The 23,494-nt window shown below is 32.0% G+C and overlaps 1 protein-coding gene across 5 annotated transcripts; it reads right to left on the bottom strand.

The window, feature by feature from the left end:
* Positions 1-16,064: 16,064 nt before the first annotated feature.
* On the bottom strand, positions 16,065-21,295 carry LOC130960918 (uncharacterized). Of its 5 annotated transcripts, none has more exons than XM_057886452.1 (3): positions 20,676-21,295; positions 19,130-19,249; positions 16,065-18,888 (listed from the first exon to the last, which is right to left on the bottom strand). In XM_057886452.1, exon 3 carries the CDS (start codon positions 18,748-18,750, stop codon positions 16,267-16,269), a length of 2,484 nt encoding a protein of 827 aa, XP_057742435.1. In that variant the 5' UTR covers positions 18,751-18,888; positions 19,130-19,249; positions 20,676-21,295; the 3' UTR covers positions 16,065-16,266. The 5 variants fall into 5 exon arrangements, with proteins under 5 accessions (XP_057742435.1, XP_057742437.1, XP_057742436.1 ...); XM_057886454.1 differs by having other exon boundaries at positions 16,065-18,806; XM_057886453.1 differs by having other exon boundaries at positions 19,160-19,249.
* Between the last annotated feature and the right edge of the window lie 2,199 nt (positions 21,296-23,494).

The following is a 23,494-nucleotide window of genomic DNA, read 5'->3' as shown; positions in this document are numbered from 1 at the left end:
TGGAGCGCTTGGATCTTAGCTTTTGGCCGACGCTGGACTTATTCGGGATCAACGAAAGAACACTTTATTAGTTGGACAGAGGAACCGAGGAGGTTGGAAGAGCGTAATCACCGGTTGAGGTGCTTCTCCGCGATCGTTTGGAACTTATGGTTGGAAAGGAATAGACGGATTTTTTAGCAAACGAGCAAAGGAGTTGAAGAAATTATCAACATGTCTTCAAATAGTGCTAACGAGTGGAGCGATGGTGATCCCTTTAGTTGTTGATGGCTATGCCGGAGATGACATGGGAACGGATTTAGTTTGGTTATTGTTTTTTCTTTTTAAGTTTGTTCTAATTTGAGAATTGGGTGACTTTTGGTGCTCTACTGCTATTGTGTTGAGCAATTTGCTTTCAAAAAAAAAAAAAGTAGGGAAAGCATGTAGCACAGGAGCATCACAAGCCAATTTATGAGGCAAAACGAGTGTTGAGGATGTGAAGGTGAATTTAATTATCTCTGTGGATATCATAAACTCTAATGACCCCAAGAAATTGTTCCAAAAAAAAAAAAAAGGTTAGATTATTAGCCAACTATCATTACTTAATCTAACATTAGATATTGTGGCACAAATTTTATGATATTTTTAGCCATCTATCCATTACGATATTATTTTACCTTGAGAATCAATTTTAACAGCACAAATTTAATGAAAATATTTTTGTAAATAGTACTGTATAAATCAATGTACATATATAAATATAATATCAAATATCATATTATATTATCAGCTATCTCCCGTTGTTCTGCATTTTGTTAAGGTGAATGTTACGGTGATGATGTTATTTTTTTTTTCCTCATGTGATGAAGTGAGTTGGCATATAATGGATGGCTACACGTTATGCTTTCCTTTTTTTTGGAACTCTTCTATTTCTATAAAGGGTGGGTTAGGTTTGGATTTAAATAAGGTTTTTACCGATCAGCAAGTAATCCATACCAATTAATATAATTAGGACTTTTTTTTTTTTACCACACTTATTAATTATGGGAGATCAAACCTTTTTTTTGTTGGATTTTTATGATACTAGTTTATACTTTAGATTTTAAGCAATAATCAAATTAAGAGATTAATACCTAAAAGACAAAATCAACCCAGAAAATTTTGTTGGTCTCTATAATTTTGTAAAAATTTTAATTAGGTCTCTATTTTTTTTCTTTTAATTGAGTCTTTGCACTATTTTTTTTAATTGGGTTCTTATATATATATATATATATATATATATATATATATTTTATTTGAGTCTCTGTACCAATTTTTTTTAGGTGGGTCCCTATAAAATTAAGTCAATTACTGTTAAGAGGGACCTAATTAAAAAAAATTTGTGCAAAAACCCAATTAAAAGAGAAAAAAAATATAGAAACCTAATTAAAAATTTCGCGAAACTATAAGGACCAACAAAATAATTACACCTAATAATAATATAGAGTAAACTTCAGTTTGAACAAAGTAATTTTAGAGGTTTCACTTTTTTTTCTAAATTGAATTAAATCCAAGAAGTGAGATGTGTGAAGTTTTTCGGTGTGAAAATATTCATATTATCAATAATGATAATAATATTAATATTATTGTTTAATTTAGAGCTTTTTATATATAAATATAATACATGTTTTATTTATCAATATATATAATTTTAAAAAAATTATATTTTTATACTTTATTATACATTTTATTTATAGTGATAATGACATAAGTATGAATATATATCAAGTATAAATAAAATAAGTCAAATTATTGACTAAATTTTGTTTGCGAATTAATATCAAGAATTTAAAATAAAATAAAAAAATATATTTTTTTATCGTAACTTGATATGTATATAATTAGACCATAAAATAACAAAAAAAATTAGTATTTATAATATATTTTATTTCATTTGTATTGTAAATAAAATAAATAATACTTTATAAATTAATAAATACTTTTTAAATTATATATTTTTTAAATAAATTTTTTATTATTTTTTAATATTCTAAAACAGAAAACATTTAATTAATTAATTTAAAAAATTAAATGTTTTTTTAATAAATAAAATGTGCAATTTATTTATTTAATAAAAATTCTTTAATTTGATATTCAATTTATCTTATTAACATCACCTACGAAAAAAATTTACGCACATATACCCAAACTTATTTGGAGAATTCTACAGTGCTTATAGTAAAAATAAGCATGATATATTGACGTTACGTGTCAATCACTGAAAATTGAAGGTAATTTTGTTTTTAAAATGAAAAAAATTAAATTAAAAGAAAACGTTCTAATATAAGTACGTTAATGAGATATACAATCATACATCACGTCAATTTGTAACATTTTCAATCTCATTGGAATTGATGCATTTATGGTCCCATTATTAAATAAAAAATGGGATAAATTATTAGTTATATTTGAGTAAAAGCTGAAACTGAAATTAAAATAAGAGGAGTATTAGGGAGTCGATAATTTTTGTAATTTGTAGTTATCAAATAATTATTAATGATATTTTTAATATTTTGAGATTTTATCCAATAGTATGAAATTATTTACTTTTTTTTGTTAGTTACATGCTGGCGAAAATTTAATAAAATTGCTGAATTCTAAACTTTTCTTTTAAAATAATTTTACTTATAAAAATATACATTAATTTAATATTTATAAAAATATTTAATTATTTTTTTAATTTTTATAATTTTTTTAAATTTATAATTAAATTATTATAATTTTTTTAAATTTATAATTAAATTATTATAATTTTTTAATTAAATTTTTGTATTATTTTTAATTTACAATTAAGTTTTTGCTAATTTAAAAATATTAAAATTAACAGAATAACTTTTTACAATACAAATTAAAAATACTGACAATTAAAAATCTATTAAGTCTTTAAACTCATATTTTAAAAAAAATATTCTATTAATTTTTATATTTTTGACACGAAAAAAAAACTTAAAGGAAATAACTAATATTACATAAATTAATAAATTTCTTTTAAATAATATATTTTAATAAATAAAATATTTAATTTATTTATTTAAAAAAATATTCCCAGAATTTGTATTATTATGATACATTATTATTTTAATTAAAATAAAATAAAATTTATTAAAAGTTATATTAATATGATAAAATAATTAAAATAATGTAATAAACTATTTTTTTTTACTGAAAAAATTCTGCATATGGACGTAATAGTTAATTTCTTATCGAGATATATTTTAGAATTTGAGATTTTTTTTGTTATAATTTAATATTTTTTCTTTTTCGTTTAAAAAAAATTGGTCTCAGATTATAAATTTTACAGATTGACGTGATGTATGTGTGACTGACTTTCTTAAAATATTTTTCTTTAATTTATTTTTTTTTATTTTTATTTAAAAAAAAATTAGCTTCAATCTCCAGTGACTTGACACCTAAGATCAGTATAGTATGCTTATTTGTGTGATAAGCACCGTAGAACTTTCCAACTTATTTCATTTTATAACCGATATATAAAATTACTAACAAATATTCTAAACACTGAATCACGATAAAATTGAAACAACACAAAGTAAGCCTCCAATACCCATACCATAGTTACAAAATTAAAAATTATAAATTATAAATATTATTAATTAAGATGAGTTAAGCACATGACTTGATGACAAAAAAAAAACTTCTTTTAGTAGATAAAAATACATACTTTATCTAGGAATTCGTGGATATGGAGCAATCCAAACCTAACTTTAAACCTTATTCATCTGAAGCAATATTTCACTAACATTCAAAGAATAATAAATCTGTTGCCTCTATAGCTATGCCAACGAGTTTCATCACATGAGAAATAAAAATAGCATCATCACGGTAGCATTATTCAGAAAAAGGGTAATGCTACCGTGATGATGCCATTTTTATTTCTTATGTGATGAAATTCGCTGGTATAGCTATAGAGGCAACACGTTTGCTATTCTTTGAAGGTTAGTGAAATATTACTTTGGATGAATCAGATTTGGAGTTAAGTTTGGATTGCTCCATATCCACGAATTTCTAGATAAAGTATGTGTTTTTAACTACTAAAAAGAGTCATTTTTTTGTCATCAAGTCATGTGCTTAACTCATCTTAATTAACAACATTAATTTTTAATTTTTAATTTTGTAACTATGGTATGGGTATTGGAGGCTTACTTTGTGTTGTTTTAATTTTATCGTGATTCAGTATTTAAAATATTTGCTAGTAATTTTATATATCGATTATAAAATAAAATAAGTTTGGATATATGTGCGTAAATTTTTTTCGTAGGTGATGTTAACAAGATAAATTGAATATCAAATTAAAGAATTTTTATTAAATAAATAAATTGCACATTTTATTTATTAAAAAAGCATTTAATTTTTTAAATAAATTAATTAAATATTTTCTATTTTAGAATATTAAAAAATAATAAAAGTTTTATTTAAAAATATATATAATTTAAAAAATATTTATTAATTTACAAAGTATTATTTATTTTATTTACAATAAAATGAAATAAATTATATTGTAAATACTAATTTTTTTAGTTATTTTATGGTCCAATTATATACATATCAAGTTACGATAAAAAAAAATATATTTTTTATTTTATTTTAAATTCTTGATATCAATTCGCAAATAAAATTTAGTCAATTAAAATTTGACTTATTTTATTTATACTCGATATATATTCATACTTATGTCATTGTCATTATAAATAAAATGTATAATAAAATGTAAAAATATATTTTTTTAAATTATATATATTGATAAATAAAACATGTATTATATTTATATATAAAAAGCTCTAAATTAAACAATAATATTAATATTATTATCATTATTGATAATATGAATATTTTCACACCGAAAAACTTCACACATCTCACTTCTTGAATTTAATTCAATTTAGAAAAAAAAAGTGAAACCTCTAAAATTACTTTGTTCAAACTGAAGTTTACTCTCTATTATTATTAGGTGTAATTATTTTGTTGGTTCTTATAGTTTCGCGAAATTTTTAATTAGATATATATATTTTTTTCTCTTTTAATTGGGTTTTAGCACTATTTTTTTTAATTAGGTCTCTCTTAGCAGTAATTGACTTAATTTTATAGGGACCTACCTAAAAGAAAATTAGTACAGGGACTTAAATAAAAGAAAAAAATATAGGAACCCAATTAAAAAAAATAGTGCAAAGACTCAATTAAAAAAAGAAAAAATACAGAGACCTAATTAAAAATTTCGTAAAATTATAGGACCAACAAAATAATTAAACTTCATCATTATTATTAATGTTTTCTGGGTTGATTTTGTCTTTTAGGTATTAATCTCTTAATTTGATTATTGCTTAAAATCTAAAGTCTAAACTAGTATCATAAAAATCCAACAAAAAAGGAATTTGTGTTATAAAATAACTAAATAAATAAATAAGGAAGATGTAACAAATATAAAATAAAAAAATATAATTAGATAATAATATTAACCATAATTACAATTTCAATATAAAAGAGATTATTCACACACACACACACATATATATATATATATATATATATATATATATATATATATATATATATTATCACATGAAAGGAAGAAAGAGAGGAAGAGATTTGTATATAGACCATATAAATAGAGAGAGAATTGTTATCGATTGTTATTCTCTTTCGTTTTGCCTCTATTTATATACATACATAAGGTTACTTTGTCAAACATTATTAAATGAAATCTCTCTTGAAAACTTGAGCTATATGGAAAATGGGCATCCACATCCTTTGTATTTATCGTAATACTCCCCCTTGGATGACCATTTAGGATTATGTCTCATTAAAACCTTACTAAAGAAAAATCCAGTGGAAAAAAATCTTAGTGAAGGGAAAAGAGTACAATATCCTTTAGTGATGGGGACTGCCTCATTAAAAACCTTGTCAAGAAAAACTCAATGGGAAAAAATCTAACCAAGGAAAAAAGAGTACAGTCTCCCCCTCTTGTCGACATCATTTATTATCTTGAAATCAGAGCATCCCAATCTCATGTACCAATCTTTCAAAGGAGAATTTTGGGAGTGACTTTGTGAATAAATCTGCCAGATTGTCACTTGAGCGGATCTGTTGAACATCAATGGTCCCTTGATTTTGAAGATCATGAGTGAAGAAAAATTTGGGGGAAATATGCTTTGTTCTACCACCTTTGATGTATCCGCCTTTAAGTTGAGCAATGCATGTTGTATTATCTTCAAACAGGATAGTTGGAGCTATCTTATGATCAATCAGTTTACATGATGACAGAATATATTGGATTACATTCCTGAGCCAAAAACACTCGCAACTTACTTCATGTATCGCTAGTATTTCAGAATGATTATAGGAGGTTGCTACTATCGTCTGTTTCGTGGACCTCCATGATATAGCTGTACCACCATATGTGAATATGTATCCTGTTTGAGATCTCCCTTTATGTGGATCAGACAAATATCCAGCATCTGCATAGCCAACTAATTATGACTTGGATCCATAGGGATAAAACAATCCCATATCAACTGTTCCATGAAGGTATCGAAAGATTTGCTTGATTCCACTCCAATGTCTTCTGGTTGGAGAGGAACTATACCTTGCTAGTAAATTCACCGCGAATGATATGTCAGGTCGCGTATTATTAGCAAAATACATTAGCGCTCCAATGGCACTAAGATATGGTACTTCAGGACCAAGGATATCTTCATTTTCTTCTTTAGGACGGAATTGATCATTTTCCACATCTAAAGATCTTACGATCATTGGTGTACTCAAATGATGTGACTTATCCATATAAAATCTTTTCAAGATTTTTTCTGTGTATGTTGTTTGATGAATAAAGATCCCATTTTTTGTATGCTCGATCTACAGGCCGAGACAAAATTTAGTACTTCCAAGATCTTTCATCTCAAACTCTTCAGGAGTCCCAATGATATTTAAATCATCAACATACACAGCAATTATAATGAATCTAGATGCAGTTTTCTTTATGAAAACACATGGGCAGATATCATCATTCCTGAATCCATTTTTGGCCAGATACTCAGTAAGACAATTATACCACATTCGTCCAGATTGCTTTAGACCATATAAAGATCTTTGCAATTTGATTGAGTATAACCCTTGCGAATATTCATTGGATGATTTATATATCTTTAGTCCTTCAGGGACTTTCATATAGATATCCCGATCTAATGAGCCGTATAAATAGGTTGTTACCACATCCATTAAATGCATATGCAGTTTATGATATGCAGATAAACTGACCAAATAACGCAATGTTATCGCATCCACTACAGGGGAATACGTTTCTTCATAATCTATACCGCACCTTTGTGAAAAACCTTGTGCCACAAGTCGGGCTTTATAGTGTAACACCCTACCACACTAAGCTTTACGCTTAAGTCGTAAAACAGAGGTGGTGTGGTATTATGACCTCTAAAATAAAATGAGTACACATAATAGCAGAAGAATTATAATATGCTAGGAGCCTTGAAGAATAGAGGAAATAAAAATCGCGAATATAAAAGCGCAACGCTCGAGAAATGAGTTAACTTGCGTGCTAAGAAAGCCACAGCTGTCAAGTGTAAAGTAACCTAAAACAGGAACAGAGAGTCAAAGATACAAAATAACGAGCTCCTGACTCAGCCTGCGAAGTCAAGACTGGCCGGAGAATATACACACATATATACATATATATACATATCCAAAACCCAAATGTACATAAACAAAATCCTGCCTCTCCATACACCTCTAAGAGGATCAAAAATAATAAGTTATGTGGAGAGAAAGCTAAGTACATATATATACATCATAACATAACAAAATAACCCAGTAACCACTCCGCTTCAAGAGTCCAGATGCCTAACGAGATGCCTCTCGACCTGCATCTGAAAAACAACAACATAGTATGGAATGAGAACCGGAGGTTCTCGGTATGGTAAAGGTGCCACACACATAATATATAAGGTCCTGGGAATGCCAGAGGCAATCCTAGAACGCCGACACTCAGATTGTAGAGCTTAAAGTATTAAACAGAAGCCATAAAAGGTGGTTTTCTAAGAATATGTAAACCTAATTTAACTTAACCTTAAACCTAAATCTCATATTGCCATTCCTCCATACCTCCATCTCCATCAGGATTTCACAGACAAACAAACAGATAAAGCAAGCACAGGAAGGTTACAAGTACTGCAGGTAACAAATATACATTTAGCATCGCAGATACATTTAGGCACACCTAGTTAATGCACAAGCAAGTAGTTCAAATAGTATGCATATGATGCATGCCTGTCCTATGGCTGATGAGGCTCATCTGTCGGTTATCTAGCCAACCCGACAAGTCTGAATTGTCCTTAGACTGTCCCCCGACGTGCATCCCCAAGAGTCTATGCATAGCTTTTTCTCAATAATCAATATTGCTCAATGGGGGTAACATTTCCGGGAATTTATATAGTGCCCGGTCACACTTACATCGTAGGGTCAACAGAGTATCGAATTTCAACCTGGTACACGTGGTGGCAAGCCACGACACTTGATCTAGGGAATCTCGTATCTCAGATTATTCAAATTCATAAGCCATATAGATAATTCAATTATAATTCATCAACATCCATATCATTTTCAATCGCATCTCATTCATCATTATACGTCAAATATATTCAATCCTTATCCTTCATTATCATACCTCCCATTCCGTCCATCAATAGTTCCAATTCAAAACATAATTCATTCTTTTCTAAATGAATTAAACTTAAAACATGATCATTTTCTTAATAACTCTAATCAAACCATAATCTAAGTCTATTTAAATAATCATATAAACAAAATCTCTAATTTTTATAAAATTTCGACAGCATCTCCTCTAAAACTCGGAATTTGCCACCCTTTTCGGGTCCAAACCTGCTTTCTTTTCAATTCAACACACATTTCCTCATCATCATAACAGTCACCACAATAAATTTACCTCAGATCAACAATTATACTCATATAATATTCAAATCCAACAACCAAAATTCAACTAAGGATCATAGTTCACTAATCCTAGGCTTCTAACACAAAATACCTCAAATCAATAATTCACCAAATTATTAGTTAATCAACAAGCACCAAACCAACCATGTTCATCAACAATAACATTCAACCATAATTCTCTCCAAATTAACATAACAACATTCACCATCCAAAATTAATAACTAATTATTCAATAAACTTCAACCAAATATATTCATCGACAAATTACTAAACATTAAACATATACCTGCATTCCAACTTATCCTATGGTCATCTAGCCTAAATTTTCACAGAACATTATATATTAAATGCAAGAAATCTAAACTATACCTTGGCCGATTTCCACGTAACGACCAAAGCAAATTATTTAAAACCAAGGCAACCCCTTCAAAATTCAACTAATCAGTTTCCTCCAAGTTTCAATATTCACAATTTCAAACTCCAATTATTTATTCACAACCTAATACACATTTATAACACATATATATCCAATTTAATACTCAAAGCTCAAATTCAAAGAAAATAAAATAGAATTATCGTATCATCACCTTACCCAAGCTTCACATAAGCAAGAGTGAACGTTTTCCTCAAGCTAATTGGATCCTAAAACATCAGAAATCAAAGAAATTCAACATTCTCACTTAAAATTCGAAAATTGGGAAAAATGAAGGCTGAGTGTAAAATAATGAGTTACCAGTGAAATTGTTCCGGTAGAAACGTAGAACTCGATGCGGTGAACGCGTGGCCACAAACGGTGCGGCGATTGGAGCTCGGACGGGGAAGATACGTAGGTTTGAAATTAACGTTAGGGTTGGGGAAGCTTTCATTCCTCCTTTCCCCTTGCTGTTCGATGCAGCTTCTGTTGCATTTTAGGGGAAAAATGAGCTTCGGCTCTTTTAAAGGTGGGACCGATTGGGCCCGGTTCAACCGGTTCGGCCCATTCGGTCCAATCTTGGACCAATTTCTTCGAAATTAGTGTCAAAATTCTCATTTCGATGAGCTCTATCCTAATTTAATATAATATTCACATTTCTAATCTTTCTTATTAAAAAATTAATTTATTGACTAATTATCTACTAATTTAACCGGGGTTTACATATAACGCACAACTTCATTTTTCTCATTTTGTTTTCTCACAAATACCCATCGGTATCCAACAGGTTTTACATCTTCAGGTGTACGGACTACAGGTCCAAAAACTTCACATTTTGCAAGTGAGTCTAGTTTCGCCTTCATGGCTTCTTCGTATTTTGGCCAATCATTCCTTTGTCGATATTCTTCGACTGATCTTGGCTAAGATCCTTACTTTCATGTATGATATTTAATGCCACATTATATGCAAATATTTCATTAACAATTGTCTTATTTCGGTCCCATTTCTCTCCATAATTTATCGAGATCTCGTCATTTTCACAATTTTTAGGTACCTAAACGACTTCTGGCGTTAAAATTATATCAGAATTTTGGACAACTGCAGGTGTCTTTACAATGTCTTTTTCAACAGGAATAGTATTTACCTCTTTTTTCTTTCGAGGATTTTTATCTTTGGAACCGACAGGCCTGCCACGCTTCTGGCGTGTATTTGCTTCAGTGGCTATTTGTCCTACTGGGACATCAATTTGAATTGGGACATTTTCCGTCCTGCCACGCTTCTTGCGTGAATTTGCTTCAGTGGCTACTTGTCCTACTGGGACATCAATTCGAATTGGGGCATTTTCCGCTGGTATATAAGATTTAGTTATCCTCTTTGTATCAGAAAATGCATCAGGCAATTCTTTTGCTATTCTTTGCAAATGTATAATCTTTTGAACTTCTAATTCACATTGCTCTGATCGAGGATCTAAATGCATCAACGATGATGCATTCCAATTAAGTTCCTTTTCAGGAAGCTTATTCTCTCCCCCCTAATGTTGAAAATTTTGATTCATCAAAATAACAATCCGCAAATCGAGCTTTAAATACATCTCCCGTTTGTATCTCAAGATACCTCACTATAGAGGGAGAATCATATCCAACATATATCCCCAATTTTTTTGGGGTCCCATTTTAGTGCAATTAGGTGTTGCAATGAGAATATATATCGCACACCCAAATATTCTTAAATGGGAGACATTTGGCTGCTGGCCAAAAACTAATTGCATAGGAGAGAACTTATAGTAATTCGTTGGACTCAAACGAATAAGTGTTGCGGCATGTAAAATAGCATGCCCCTAAACCGAGGTTGGGAGATTTGTTCTCATAAGCAAGGGTCTAGCAATCAATTGGAGGCGTTTAATAAGTGATTCTGCTAACCCATTTTGTATGTGAACATAAGCTACTGGATGTTCAACACTTATTCCATTAGACATACAATAAGCATCAAAAGCTTGGAAAGTAAATTCACCAGCATTATCAAGGCGAATTGCTTTGATTAGATTTTCTGGAAATTGTGCTTTTAATCAAATAATTTGAGCCATTAATCTCGCAAACACCAGGTTGCGAGAAGACAATAAGCACACCTATGACCATCTCGAAGATGCGTCTATTAGGACCATAAATATCTAAAAGATCCACATGGTGGATGAATAGGTCCACATATATCACCTTGAATCCTTTCTAGGAATTCAGGGGACTCAAATCCAATCTTTACTAGTGATGGCCTTAAAATTAATTTTTTCTGAGTACATGCAGCACAACAAAATTCACTAGTTTCAAGAATCTTCTGGTTCTTTAGTGAATGTCCATGAGAGTTTTCAATAATTCTCCTCATCATGGTAGTTTTCGGATGACCCAATCTATCATGCCAAGTAATGAATTCATTTGGGTTAGTAAACTTCTGGTTTACAATGGCATGTGATTCAATTGTACTAATCTTGGTATAATATAACCCGGATAAAAATGAGGGCAACTTTTCTAATATAACTTTCTTATTTGAATCATGAGTTGTAATACATAAGTACTCATGATTTTCCTCATTCATAGTCTCAATATGATATCCATTTCGGCGAATATCTTTAAAACTCAACAAGTTTCTTCGAGACTTGGGAGACAATAGTGCGTTATTTATTATAAATTTTGTTCCTCCGGGAAACAAAATTATAGCTCTTCCAAAGTCTTCTATCACATTGCCTGAGCCAATAATAGTATTAACATATTCTTCTTTTGGCACAAGATGGGTAAAATATATATTACTTTTAAGAATAGTGTGCGAACTTGCACTATCCGCAAGGCAAATATCTTCAGAATATGCCCTTGCCATTTTTCTTCAAAGACAAATAATAATAATAATAAAATGAGTAGAAGTACATACACAGTAAAATTATTCACATGAATACTTAACAAACACACTTATTAAAATATTCCATCATTGATCAAATAGCCAATATTTCCTTCAAGATCTTTAAAGAAATTAGATACATCATAATGAGTGGTGAAATTTTTATCATTTGAAACAAAATTTGTTTTCTTTTCTTTGTCATCCCTTTTTTAAGAATGCTTGATAAAGATCAACTAGATGCCTTGGAGTACGACAGATACGTGACCAATGGCTCTTTCCACCACAACGGAAACATTTATCCTCAATTGATATACTTTGCCCATTATTTCTTTGAGTAGTGCTAGGGAGCCAATGGCTTAAGTGTACAATGTGTACAATGGGCTAAATTTTTGGTCCATGAGATTTTGGGGTTCACCAAGGATTGAACTCTTGACCTTTCGAACTAGAACTCTAATACCATATCTGAAACCACTCATCCCAAAAGCATAACCTGACAGGACAATATAATACTAATGGTCATATCTCTAATACTTCTTAAACCTCCATTGTACACATTGTACGCTTAGGCCATTGGCTCCCTAGACTTTTTCTATTTCTTTTTTTATCCCACTTCTGATGAGATCCTTTCTTGTGAACATAATTCATTTTCCTTCTATAATTTTTTTGCTACCAAAGCCTTGCCATTTACCTCTTCTGGGGTTATAATTTGTCACATTTGTTTCAGGAAATGGGGCGGCACCAACTGGGCGTGCTTCATGATTCCTTAAAGGTAACTCATTGATACGTTCAGCAACAAGAAAGCAAGAAATTAACTCTGAATATTTTTAAATTCTTTTTCTCGATACTGCTGCTGCATGAGCACATTCGAGACATAGAAGGTCGAGAAATTTTTTTTCTAACATATCGGGTTTGAGGAAGTATCACATGATTGTACCTTTCTTCAAGATCTTTCCACAGATCTGCAGGATCTTTTAATGTGGGATATTCATTTTTCAATCATACGTCAAGATGACGACGAAGGAAAATCATAACTTTAGCTTTATCCTTCTGAGATTATTTTTAGCCTCAATGGTATCTCCAAGATCCATTGAATCAAGATAGATTTTAACATCTATATCCATGATAAATAATTATTTTTAAATATATCAAGAGCATTATATTCAAGATGAAAAAATTTTGACATAATAAAAATTTGTTACCTGAAGTCTTCTTAAAATTTCGTTAGAATTTCGTGCTAATTTCGTGCTGATACGTGTTATAAAATAACTAAATAAATAAATAAGAAAAATGTAACAAATATAAAATAAAAAAATATAATTAAATAATAATATTAACCATAATTACAATCTCAATATAAAAGAGATTATATATATATGTGTGTGTGTATTATCACATGAAAGGAAGAAAGAGAGGAAGAAATTTGTATATAGACCATATAGATAGAGAGAGAATTGTTACTGATTGTTATTCTCTTTTGTTTTGCCTCTATTTATATACATATATAAGGTTACTTTGTCAAACCTTATTAAATAAAATCTCTCTTAAAAACTTGAACTTTATAGAAAATGGACATCTACATCCTTTGTATTTATCATAACAGTTTGATCTCCCATAATTAATAAGTGTGGTAAAAAAAAAAAAAAGTCCTAATTATATTGATTGGTATGAATTACTTGCAGATGGGGTAAAAGCCTTACCTAAATCCAAACCTGACCCACCCTTTATAGGAATAGAAGAGTTCCAAGAAAAAAAGCATAACGTGTAGCCATCCGTTGTATGCCAACTCACTTCATCACATGAGGAAAAAAAATAACATCATCACCGTAGCATTCACCTTTTGTTAAAGCATATTAGGTATAATTGCAAAAAATCAGCAGGAATACATACCAGCTCTCATGAAGACACGAATGCTCTCTTCCGTGACACCTAACTTGTGAGTCGCACCTCCCTTGCAATGCATTTTCGATTCTAAAGTCATACCAGGATTCTTTTCCAGGAAAATACAGTGAAGCTTGTTTAGCTTGCTACCATCCATCAGCATTATAAAATCTTCGGTCATGAACCCCAAACATGAAGTAAACAAATGATTTTACTGAAAAAATAAGTAAATAACCAAAGCACCTCAGTGTAGATCGCCAGCACTAATAGACTGTTTCCAATCATGAAAGCTTCATCATTGCTGAAGGTAGCTTCCTCATATGGGAATTTGATCCACAATGGACACATAACACTATAACAAGAACCCTTCCTACTGCCATCACTGCCAAACAACCAATACACGTCACCGCCAGCTTGCTATCGAATCCCATCATCATCGCCATCGATCTTCTCGGCAGCCTCGTACAACAGTACCGCGACACCCTTCTTGTCCTTGCCTGAAGCCTGGTCAGTGGGTTGAAGAGACCTGTCTCCACGGGTTATATAGAGATAAAAAAAAAAAAGTGATGCAGAGAGATATATAGAGATAGGAAAAGAAAGACATGAGAGGAGATAGAGAAAAAAAGAGGGTTATGATATGAACAAAATTGAAATTTGATTATCTAAGGCTGCGTTTGTTTTTAGAGACAAGATAGAACATGACACTGAAACGGAGACAATAAGACGGAGACACTAAAAATTATCTTTTGTGTATTGTGTTTGAATACGATGGACAAGACACTAATGTAATGTCTAGTATTATGTTTGGATACACATGGACAAGACTGAAATATTATATGAAATGACTAAAATAGTCATGTGATTCCAAATTTTTTACATCAATACAAATTAATTTAATAAAAAATGAGAATACGTAGGAGTACAGACAAAATTTAAAAAAAAAATATTTGAAGAGGCAAAAAATTTTAATAAAAAAATATATTAGTATTTATATTAAAATAAAATTTATAAAAATATAATTATTTTATTTTAAAATTTATTATTAATATGTAGGAATACATATAGTTAAGATTAATAAAAAAAATAAATTTGAGTTTGATTAATAAAAAATTTTGTTTAAGTTAATAAGCCAAATTAATTTTATATTTAAAATTAATTTTAAAAAAATCCATTTTTACATAAAAAACAATTAGTTTTTGCATATAAAAATCTATTTTTATTTAAAAAAAACTAATTTTTTATCTAAAAACTGATTTTTCTTTATAAAAAACTGATTTTTTCTTTAAATTATATAAAATCAATTACAATTTATAAATTATTTTTTAATATTTTAAAAGATCAATTTTACTTTTGATAATATTTATCTTTCAAAAGTTTTAAGATTAATTATTTTTGTTATTATTTTTATTACAAATCAAATAATATAATATAAGGTTAAAATGGTATTAAAGTAAAACGATAAAAAGAAAAGAATTATCTATCCCCAATAAAAAATTCTACAGAAAGGAGAAAGGAGAGAGTACCTGGAAAAGAAAGAGATAGAGAAAGAACAGGAAGAAAAAAGTATCTCTGAACAACGCAATAGGAAAAATAAGAAGGGGTAATAGTGGAAAAAAGGAAAACAAAATTTATAAAATTGTCCGCGTCCACTCTTCCAAATTCCGTGTCCATCATTGTCCTTCATGAAAGAGTGGACACAAAAGTATCAAAAATTGTCTCGGAGACAATATGTCCACTGTCCATGTCTCTGCTTCCAAACACTTTTTATATAAGTGTTGTCCATGTCTCCGTGTCCTGCCCCCGAAAACAAACGCTACCTAAGAGATGGTTTGCATGTTTGATAGGCTTATATATATTTAAACTTCAAATTTCAAAATCAAAAGAAAGTACACCAGGAACGCCTTGAAAATGAAGATCAATTTCAAGTATAGTTATAGGATAGGATAGGATGCCTATAAGTAATTGGTACTCTTTTACTACTACGCAAAAGAACAAAGTGACATACAAGACAGGTAACTTGCATACTTTCTACCCAAATACATCTCAAAGATAACTGCTATCTTCAGAGTTACAAAGTATTGGCACCACATTCAGGATTACCCTTAATGGATAAACATTTTTCTGAATTCATCATTGGATTTTGGCTTGTCATCGTCTTCTTCTGTTTTTGATCTATTTGCAGCGACACCATGCAGTTTGACATTTCTAGGCATAGCAAAGGTATTCTTCCTTGGTTTTCTAGAAGAGATCCCCTCATCCTTTACATCTGATACCTTGGAAGTATCACCGGTTTCTTTGGACATGGAGCCTTTTCGACTGGAATGATCCGGAGCATCTGCATGTTCTTTTAAGGATTTTGGAGCAGAAGACTTCATTTTCCCTCGCTTTGGATCAGATCGAAGAATACTTAACCTCTTCCCGAGTAACTTCTGCTTGTTCTTAGCTAAACCTGCAGCAAGGTGCTCATCATCCAAGAAGTCCACATATGCCAGTCCCCTTGATTTTCCAGTGAAATTGTCATTCAAGATACGAATGGCAACAACTCCACCGACATCACTGAAGAAATTACGGACATGTTCATAGTTTGCTTTAACATGAAGATTTGAAATAAAAGCAGTGCACTGGTCAGAGTATGTCTTGCTTTCTTTTGGGGGAAGGTTGTCATCAGATTTGTTATTCCTTGAATTGACATCTTCCAGTTTTGTCTCCTGGGAAGAATTCTGCCCATGATGTTTATTTTCCACATGTGTTTTCTCTGCCACTCTATCAACACCTCTTGGTCGCTTGGCAGGAGTCTGTTCTTTGCTAATGTCAGACCCAAGCTTTCTCTTGTCGTGAGCATTTTTCCTACGACTATTCTCATTTTCCTCTATTGAGTTGGATTCCTGCTGCATTCTAAATAATCGTAGCTGTTCCAGACGAGGAGTAACCTTTTGTAAAGCATGATCAAAATCTTCGAGCTTGCCAAACTCTCTCTCGAAGCGCAACCACGAGCGGCATATATCCTCTGAACCAGTTCCAGAAAACCTTTTACTGTAGCATCTCCTGTATATGGACCTTGCCTCGTTTATGTGACCTAATTCAACTTCCATTGCTATATAACTTTTCCATGCCTCCAACATTGATCCACATATCTTAAGAAAATTCTCCCAAACTCCACGTGCCACAATTATGTCTTTTCCAAGTTTTGCCTCTAAACGGGCCCAATAAGCATGCAAGTGCAGCAAACCCTCTGTATTCTTCAACTGTGGCGACAGGTAATCTGATGCCTGCTGGAAGACCTCCCTTATTTTTGTGTATTCCAGCTGATCCTCTTCACCAGTGGATGCCATTCTTCGCCTTAAGCCATCTATCCGAGTGAGAAACAAATCAAGATACTCATCAAGAGTTGAAAAGGTGCATCGCAAGGACTTCTCAAAGACTTCGGCCAACTCTTTCTCAGAAGCATGACTGCGCTCCATAGAAAGCATATATCTTACCCAAAGTTCCCCAACCCAAGGACAGTTCTTAGTGGCCCTGAAATAAATGTTGCTGACAACACTACCAACCTTCAAAGTCTTGTCCATGTATCGAGTGTAGCCAAGCCAGAGATCAGGTGATATAGGAAAGTCCGTGATGGCTCGTTCATACAGAACTTGAACTCTCGCAGGTGTTCCAGAAGTTTCCTCAAATTTCAAATAGCTCAAGTAGTGTTGTAGTCTTTCTGAATCAGGTGAATCCAATCTAGTAACATGTTCTTCAAAATGACCACGAGCATTATACATCTCCAAGGCCTTTTGGTATGCGGATACAACATTAGGATCCTGAACACTTCCTTGCTCCTCCTCCCAAGTCTTATAGTCTGTAAATGTTGAACTCATATCAGCAAGAGGAACAGATAATTGCCGATGAAATAAACCTCGAATGCGTTGAACTTGTTTCTCTTTTGCCTGTGTATCAGTTTCATCAATCGTTAGGAGTATAGCCTGCTCATATTGCCTATATGCTTCCCATATTTTGCTACCTTCAGCAACATGCAAACCGGCCGCAGTAAGTGCTCCCTCAAAAAGATCCCTTGCCTTGGAAATACCGGCTGGCGAACATTGCCGTACGATTGGGTCAAACTCTTGCACGAAATTGATGTAGTCACACCAAAGAGACACAGACATATAATCGAACACGGCGCGCTCGTAAAGCTTCACAATCACAGAGGAAGAATCCTGCGAATCAGTGTTGAGAGAGAGTTCATCTTTGATCCATTCTTGCCACATTGCAGGGCTCAACGGAAAGAGCTCACTCATAGCTTCCCTTGCTGCTCTCAATTTTTCAACGTCACCCATTTTCCTCAGAAGCTTTATATACTGCGAGTGAGAATCATAGTTGTAGGGATTAGCAGTAAGCCCAGCTTCTAGGGATTGGAGCTGGAGGTTCTGCTGAGCCTCATCATCTGAATCAGAATCAGAATTATCTGATATCTCGTTCATTACTTCCTCCTTCTCTCCACTCTCCGCGATCACTTTTCGCTCTCCATCTTTAAGTTCCTCATGATTGCTAGGTTCAGGTGAGGATTTGAGAGCAGAGTCTCCCTCTTGTGGTACCTTGGACATGGCTGGGAAGGAAGGTGTCTTGTTGAAACTTTTTGCTATGGTTTCCAAATTGGGGGCTGAAAGATTGTAGGGATAAATGGCTTATTGTTCAAAATTTTGATGCAGAAGCTGTGAGCGGATCATATTTTCAATCACTGACTGAAGCAACAATCCAAAAACGGTAAAATCAGTACTTTAAAAAAAATGTAACGAGAATCAAGTATCCATAAAAGCAGAACCGAGAAAAAGTTAAAACGAGGTTCTGAAAACCAGACCGGTCATCAAACCGCTCTATTGGTTCACTGGTTCAACCAGTCCAACCATGATTCAACCGGAAAAACCGTTTTATAATAAAATAATAAATAAATCATAAATAAACTATAGTATTGTTCTTAACTACCTCAACAAACTGAAAAATCTCAGACTGCACCTTTTCAACTGAATTAGCTTTCACTGCTGCAACATACAAAGCAGAGACAAACTTTCCAGCCACCAAACATAACCATTACTCCATTAGGACCTATAGATGTAATCAAGAAATAATAAGACTAAAAAATTTTAATCCCATGAAAACAAGCACAATGGCTCAAGGACGAAACAAAAATTTTCAGAACAATTCAATGACCTAAATGAAATATAAATCAACAATTCATTGAATTTAAATGATAAACATAACAACTACTTAAGTGAAAAACTGAAAATTCATTGAATTTAGATTCATATTCAATCAGTTATAAGTTCATATTTTCTTCTTCTATTCTAAGCACAATTTCTTCTACATCAGCCTAAAATGTATTAAGAAATTATGATTTATGGCACATACAATACGTCCAATTACCTTAACTTAATCTTCCTTTTCCCATGGAACAAAGAATTCATGAAAAATTAATCAGACTGTTACGAATCAACGCAACAGCAACAGCTATATATATTTAAAAAAAATCATTTTTCAAAAAATAAATAAATAAAAATCAGACTGTAAAAAAAAGTAGGTTCATCATACATTTCAAGGCTTAAACAGAAATAACGGATTTAGGTTGAATAAACACAGATGTATTATAATCGGCAAATGCTTCTTGATTAATACCATCATCCATAACTAAAATCGATAAATCATCAAGATAATCACAATCTAAGCACAATTAAATCACAAAACACTAAAACACAACACAGCAAAACCAGCAGCACATCACCAATCATAATCAATAATCAAAAGACATTCAATAATCAATTATCACAAGACCTTCAATAAACACTAATTAGTTCTTTATGTTCTAACTTTCTTTTTTTCTTTTAGTTCCTTATTTTTTTTTAATCCAAACAAGATTCAACAACAATAAAAATTCCATCATTCATTTTAATCAGTTCAAAACAAGATACAGCTTAGCAAAAGTCAATAAATAAATTCAGTTCAATGCAGCAAAGAAGACTCAATCATCCAAATAAAAGCTCATACTTTTATATTGAACAAATAAAAGCCCATGTTTTACGATGCAGCAAAGAAGACTCAATCATCCAAATAAAAGCTCATACTTTTATATTGAACAAATAAAAGCCCATGTTTTAGCCTAATTTTAACAAAGATTAGCAATATTTTCAACATACAACTGATCATAATTTTAACAAAATTTCAGCATAATTTTAACAAACTTTTCCAAAGATTAACAAATATTATCAAGATTTCAGCACAATTTTTTTCAACACAGCACAAGAAAAAGCAACAAAACAGAGTACAGCATAGCACAGCGGCAGAGAGCAGAGGTAGTCATTCAACAACTCAATCTGGCACTAGCAGTAGCAGAATCCTAAACGGAAGAACAAAGAAACACACATAAACATTCAAAAAAAAATCTGAGTAGCACTAGTAGAATCCTAAACCTTCGTTCTCACTTTGGAACAGAGCATTAAAAAAAAACGAAGAACAAGCCCTAGCAGGGAGCACTGACCTTCGATCTTAGCAGTCTGGGCAGACAATGACGGAGAGCAGTTGAGCGCGACTGTGACCAGACAACGGCAAGCAGACGAAGACCAGACCACGACCACTATTATTCCTTCTTCTTTACTTCATCACTGACGACTCACGAGTCAGCTTCCAAGGGCGGAGACCGAACAGACATATTCAGAAGACGACGGCGGCAGCGGTGGAAGTTCAAGGTCGTCCTCCTCGGCGCAGCGACGGCAGAGTTCCGCAACTAGTGCTCTGTGATGCAGTTAGCAGAACGGATTGGGGGTGAAAAGTGAGCACTCTGCCAGATCGAACGAGAAGCAAGGGGGAAGAACTTCAATCCGCGAAGAAGAAGGGATTCAATGGCTTGGGTGGCGGAAGTGCGGATGAGCAGACGAAGACGACGGACGCCGAGCTGACCTCGAGGAAGAAGCTGCGATCGGTGAGAGCGAACAGGGGTTGGAGACTTGGAGCAAGAGGGAAGCTAGACGGACGGGCGGACGGACGGACGGACGGCTTTTAGTGCACGGACGGCGGCGATGTGCCACTGCTTGCAGCGGTAGTGATGGCTAGGGTTTTTTTGGGCTCAATTTGTTTCTGAATGAAAGAAAGAAAGGGAGATAGAGGCTGGAGGAGAAGAAACAAAGCAATTAGGAATTAGGTTTTCACCGTGTCTGACCCATTTTGTGAAAACCGGTCAGGGTCCGGTTCGATCCAACCGTCCAATTTCTCGCGGTTTTTGGCGGTTTTTTAGGATGGATTGAACCGCAAAGCCATTTGGTTCCCGGTCGAACTAGTTTGATCAATCAATCTAGTCCGATTTTCAGAACCATGGGTTAAAATGAATCGTTCCCAGAAGTTCACGTCTATGAGAGTTTTGAGTGATGGTGAAGCTCGGAGGGTTGCGCAATGGAGAAGACACCTTCTACAGCGGGCAACAGTAACTTTGACCGTTGAACACAGAGCGGTGGATGGTGGAGAGGAGACAAAACCTGCGAAGTTGCTGCAACCGTTAGAGGTGATGGGTTGGCGAAAATTACATAAGACAGAATACTAGTCAAATTTGTTTGTTAACTTCCAGGAAAAAATTGGAAGCATAATTGTTATAATCGAACCGATAATCAAATCTATCATATTACTGGTCATCGCTTGAATCGGTAGGTCACTAATTGAACCGATTGACCCAATCCTACTTAAATAAAAATATAAATAGTCAAAAACTTAAAATTAAATTTTGAACTATATATCTTCATTAATACTTTAATAACAAATAAATCTCAATTTCTAAAATAACTAATACAAAAATATACATAAAATTAGTCAATACTACAATAATATCTTAATTTGACACAATAATAATAACAATTTGTTAGGTAATTTGCAATAAATTTCAATTAGGCAATTAATAATCACACTGCAGCAACGATAGAGTCTATTAACAATTAATTAATTAGGCAATTAACAATCAATTCTAACAGAGTTTAATATCTAATTTTAATCACATTATCACATTGATAATCAATTAGACAATTAGCAATCAATTCTAACTAAAAAATTAACAATCACATTCTAACAACAGAGCCTATTAACAATTAACAATCGATTAGGCAATTAACCATCAATTCTAACTATAGTAATTTCAGGCCCTCAAAATTGAAATTGAAAATAAGGTGCATCTGTATTAGTCTTATTAGCAGAATCATAATACCATGACCACAAAGTAAAACTAAATTACTAAATACCAATCTTCAAACATTTTCTTTTCAAATTCAAAATTAGCAAACAAATTGGTAATTAACAAGCTTTCTATTCAACAAATTCAAGTCTTCTATAATTAAATTGACAAAGTCAAATCTCATCATAAATTCATAACCAAACAATTAGCTAATTACATTGCATATATAACATCACAAGAGATTAGAGTAGACACAAAATTAACTTATTATTTTTAACTAAATTATTTTAAACACATCAAAAATTAAATTAAACAAATCACATTTTTGTACGAACAACATATTAAAAATGAAAAGACTAAGCAAGAAAATTACATAATCAAACATCAGAATTGCTACATATATAAGTTATTTTAGTTTACAAGTCATACAAGTTGGGTCAAACCCAACAAAAAGGACGCTCTCCAATATGAGCGTGTTAACACGTGTGCTACTCAATGGCATCCATAGCGCACTTCACATCCCTCCTCCTCCTCATCTTGACATCTTCTTTCTTCTTCTCTTTCTTCTTTGTGTTTTTCCTCCTTTTTCTTCGCGTATTTCATCTTCATTGTCCTTTTTTATGCAAATTTATCAGCACACATACATAAAAAATTCTTAAAGAATACACCCAGATATCTTTTTGTTACACCCAAATTTACTGCAAATACAGAAAATTATTTTTTTAAGGCATAACTTTTATATTATATTCAATTCAAACCATCAATGATGAATAATAATTTTTACAAACAAAAATAACATTATTCACTTACAGAATTATAAACTACTAATGAAAACATTCACTAAAATCGAACCACACCTCAGCCACTTGATTGAATTCAAAATAATCAATTTTGTTTTGGTTCAATTGACAATCTGAACTTGAATTATTCATTATCTTCAACAACGAGATAACTAATGATGGAGGGAGAAAGAGGAAAAGGAAGGAGGAGAAGAAATTTCAACAAAAAAAAAATAGAAAGAAAAGGAGGAGGAGGTGGTGTTGGTGAGAGAGTAAAACAAGAAGAAAATTGAAAAGGTAAAATAAAAAGGAAAAGATGAATAAGAAAAAAGAAGAAGAAGATGGAAATGATGATGAAAAAAAGAA

The sequence above is a fragment of the Arachis stenosperma genome, chromosome 2 (assembly GCF_014773155.1).
Source record: "Arachis stenosperma cultivar V10309 chromosome 2, arast.V10309.gnm1.PFL2, whole genome shotgun sequence".
NCBI classification, from domain to species: Eukaryota; Viridiplantae; Streptophyta; class Magnoliopsida; order Fabales; family Fabaceae; genus Arachis; species Arachis stenosperma.
This window is presented reverse-complemented; position numbering and strand designations above follow the sequence as displayed.

What these genes read in the sequence shown, in the direction of transcription:
- LOC130960918 (XM_057886452.1), bottom strand. Translation starts at nt 18,750, where the DNA reads ATGTCCAAGGTACCACAAGAGGGAGACTCTGCTCTCAAATCCTCACCT.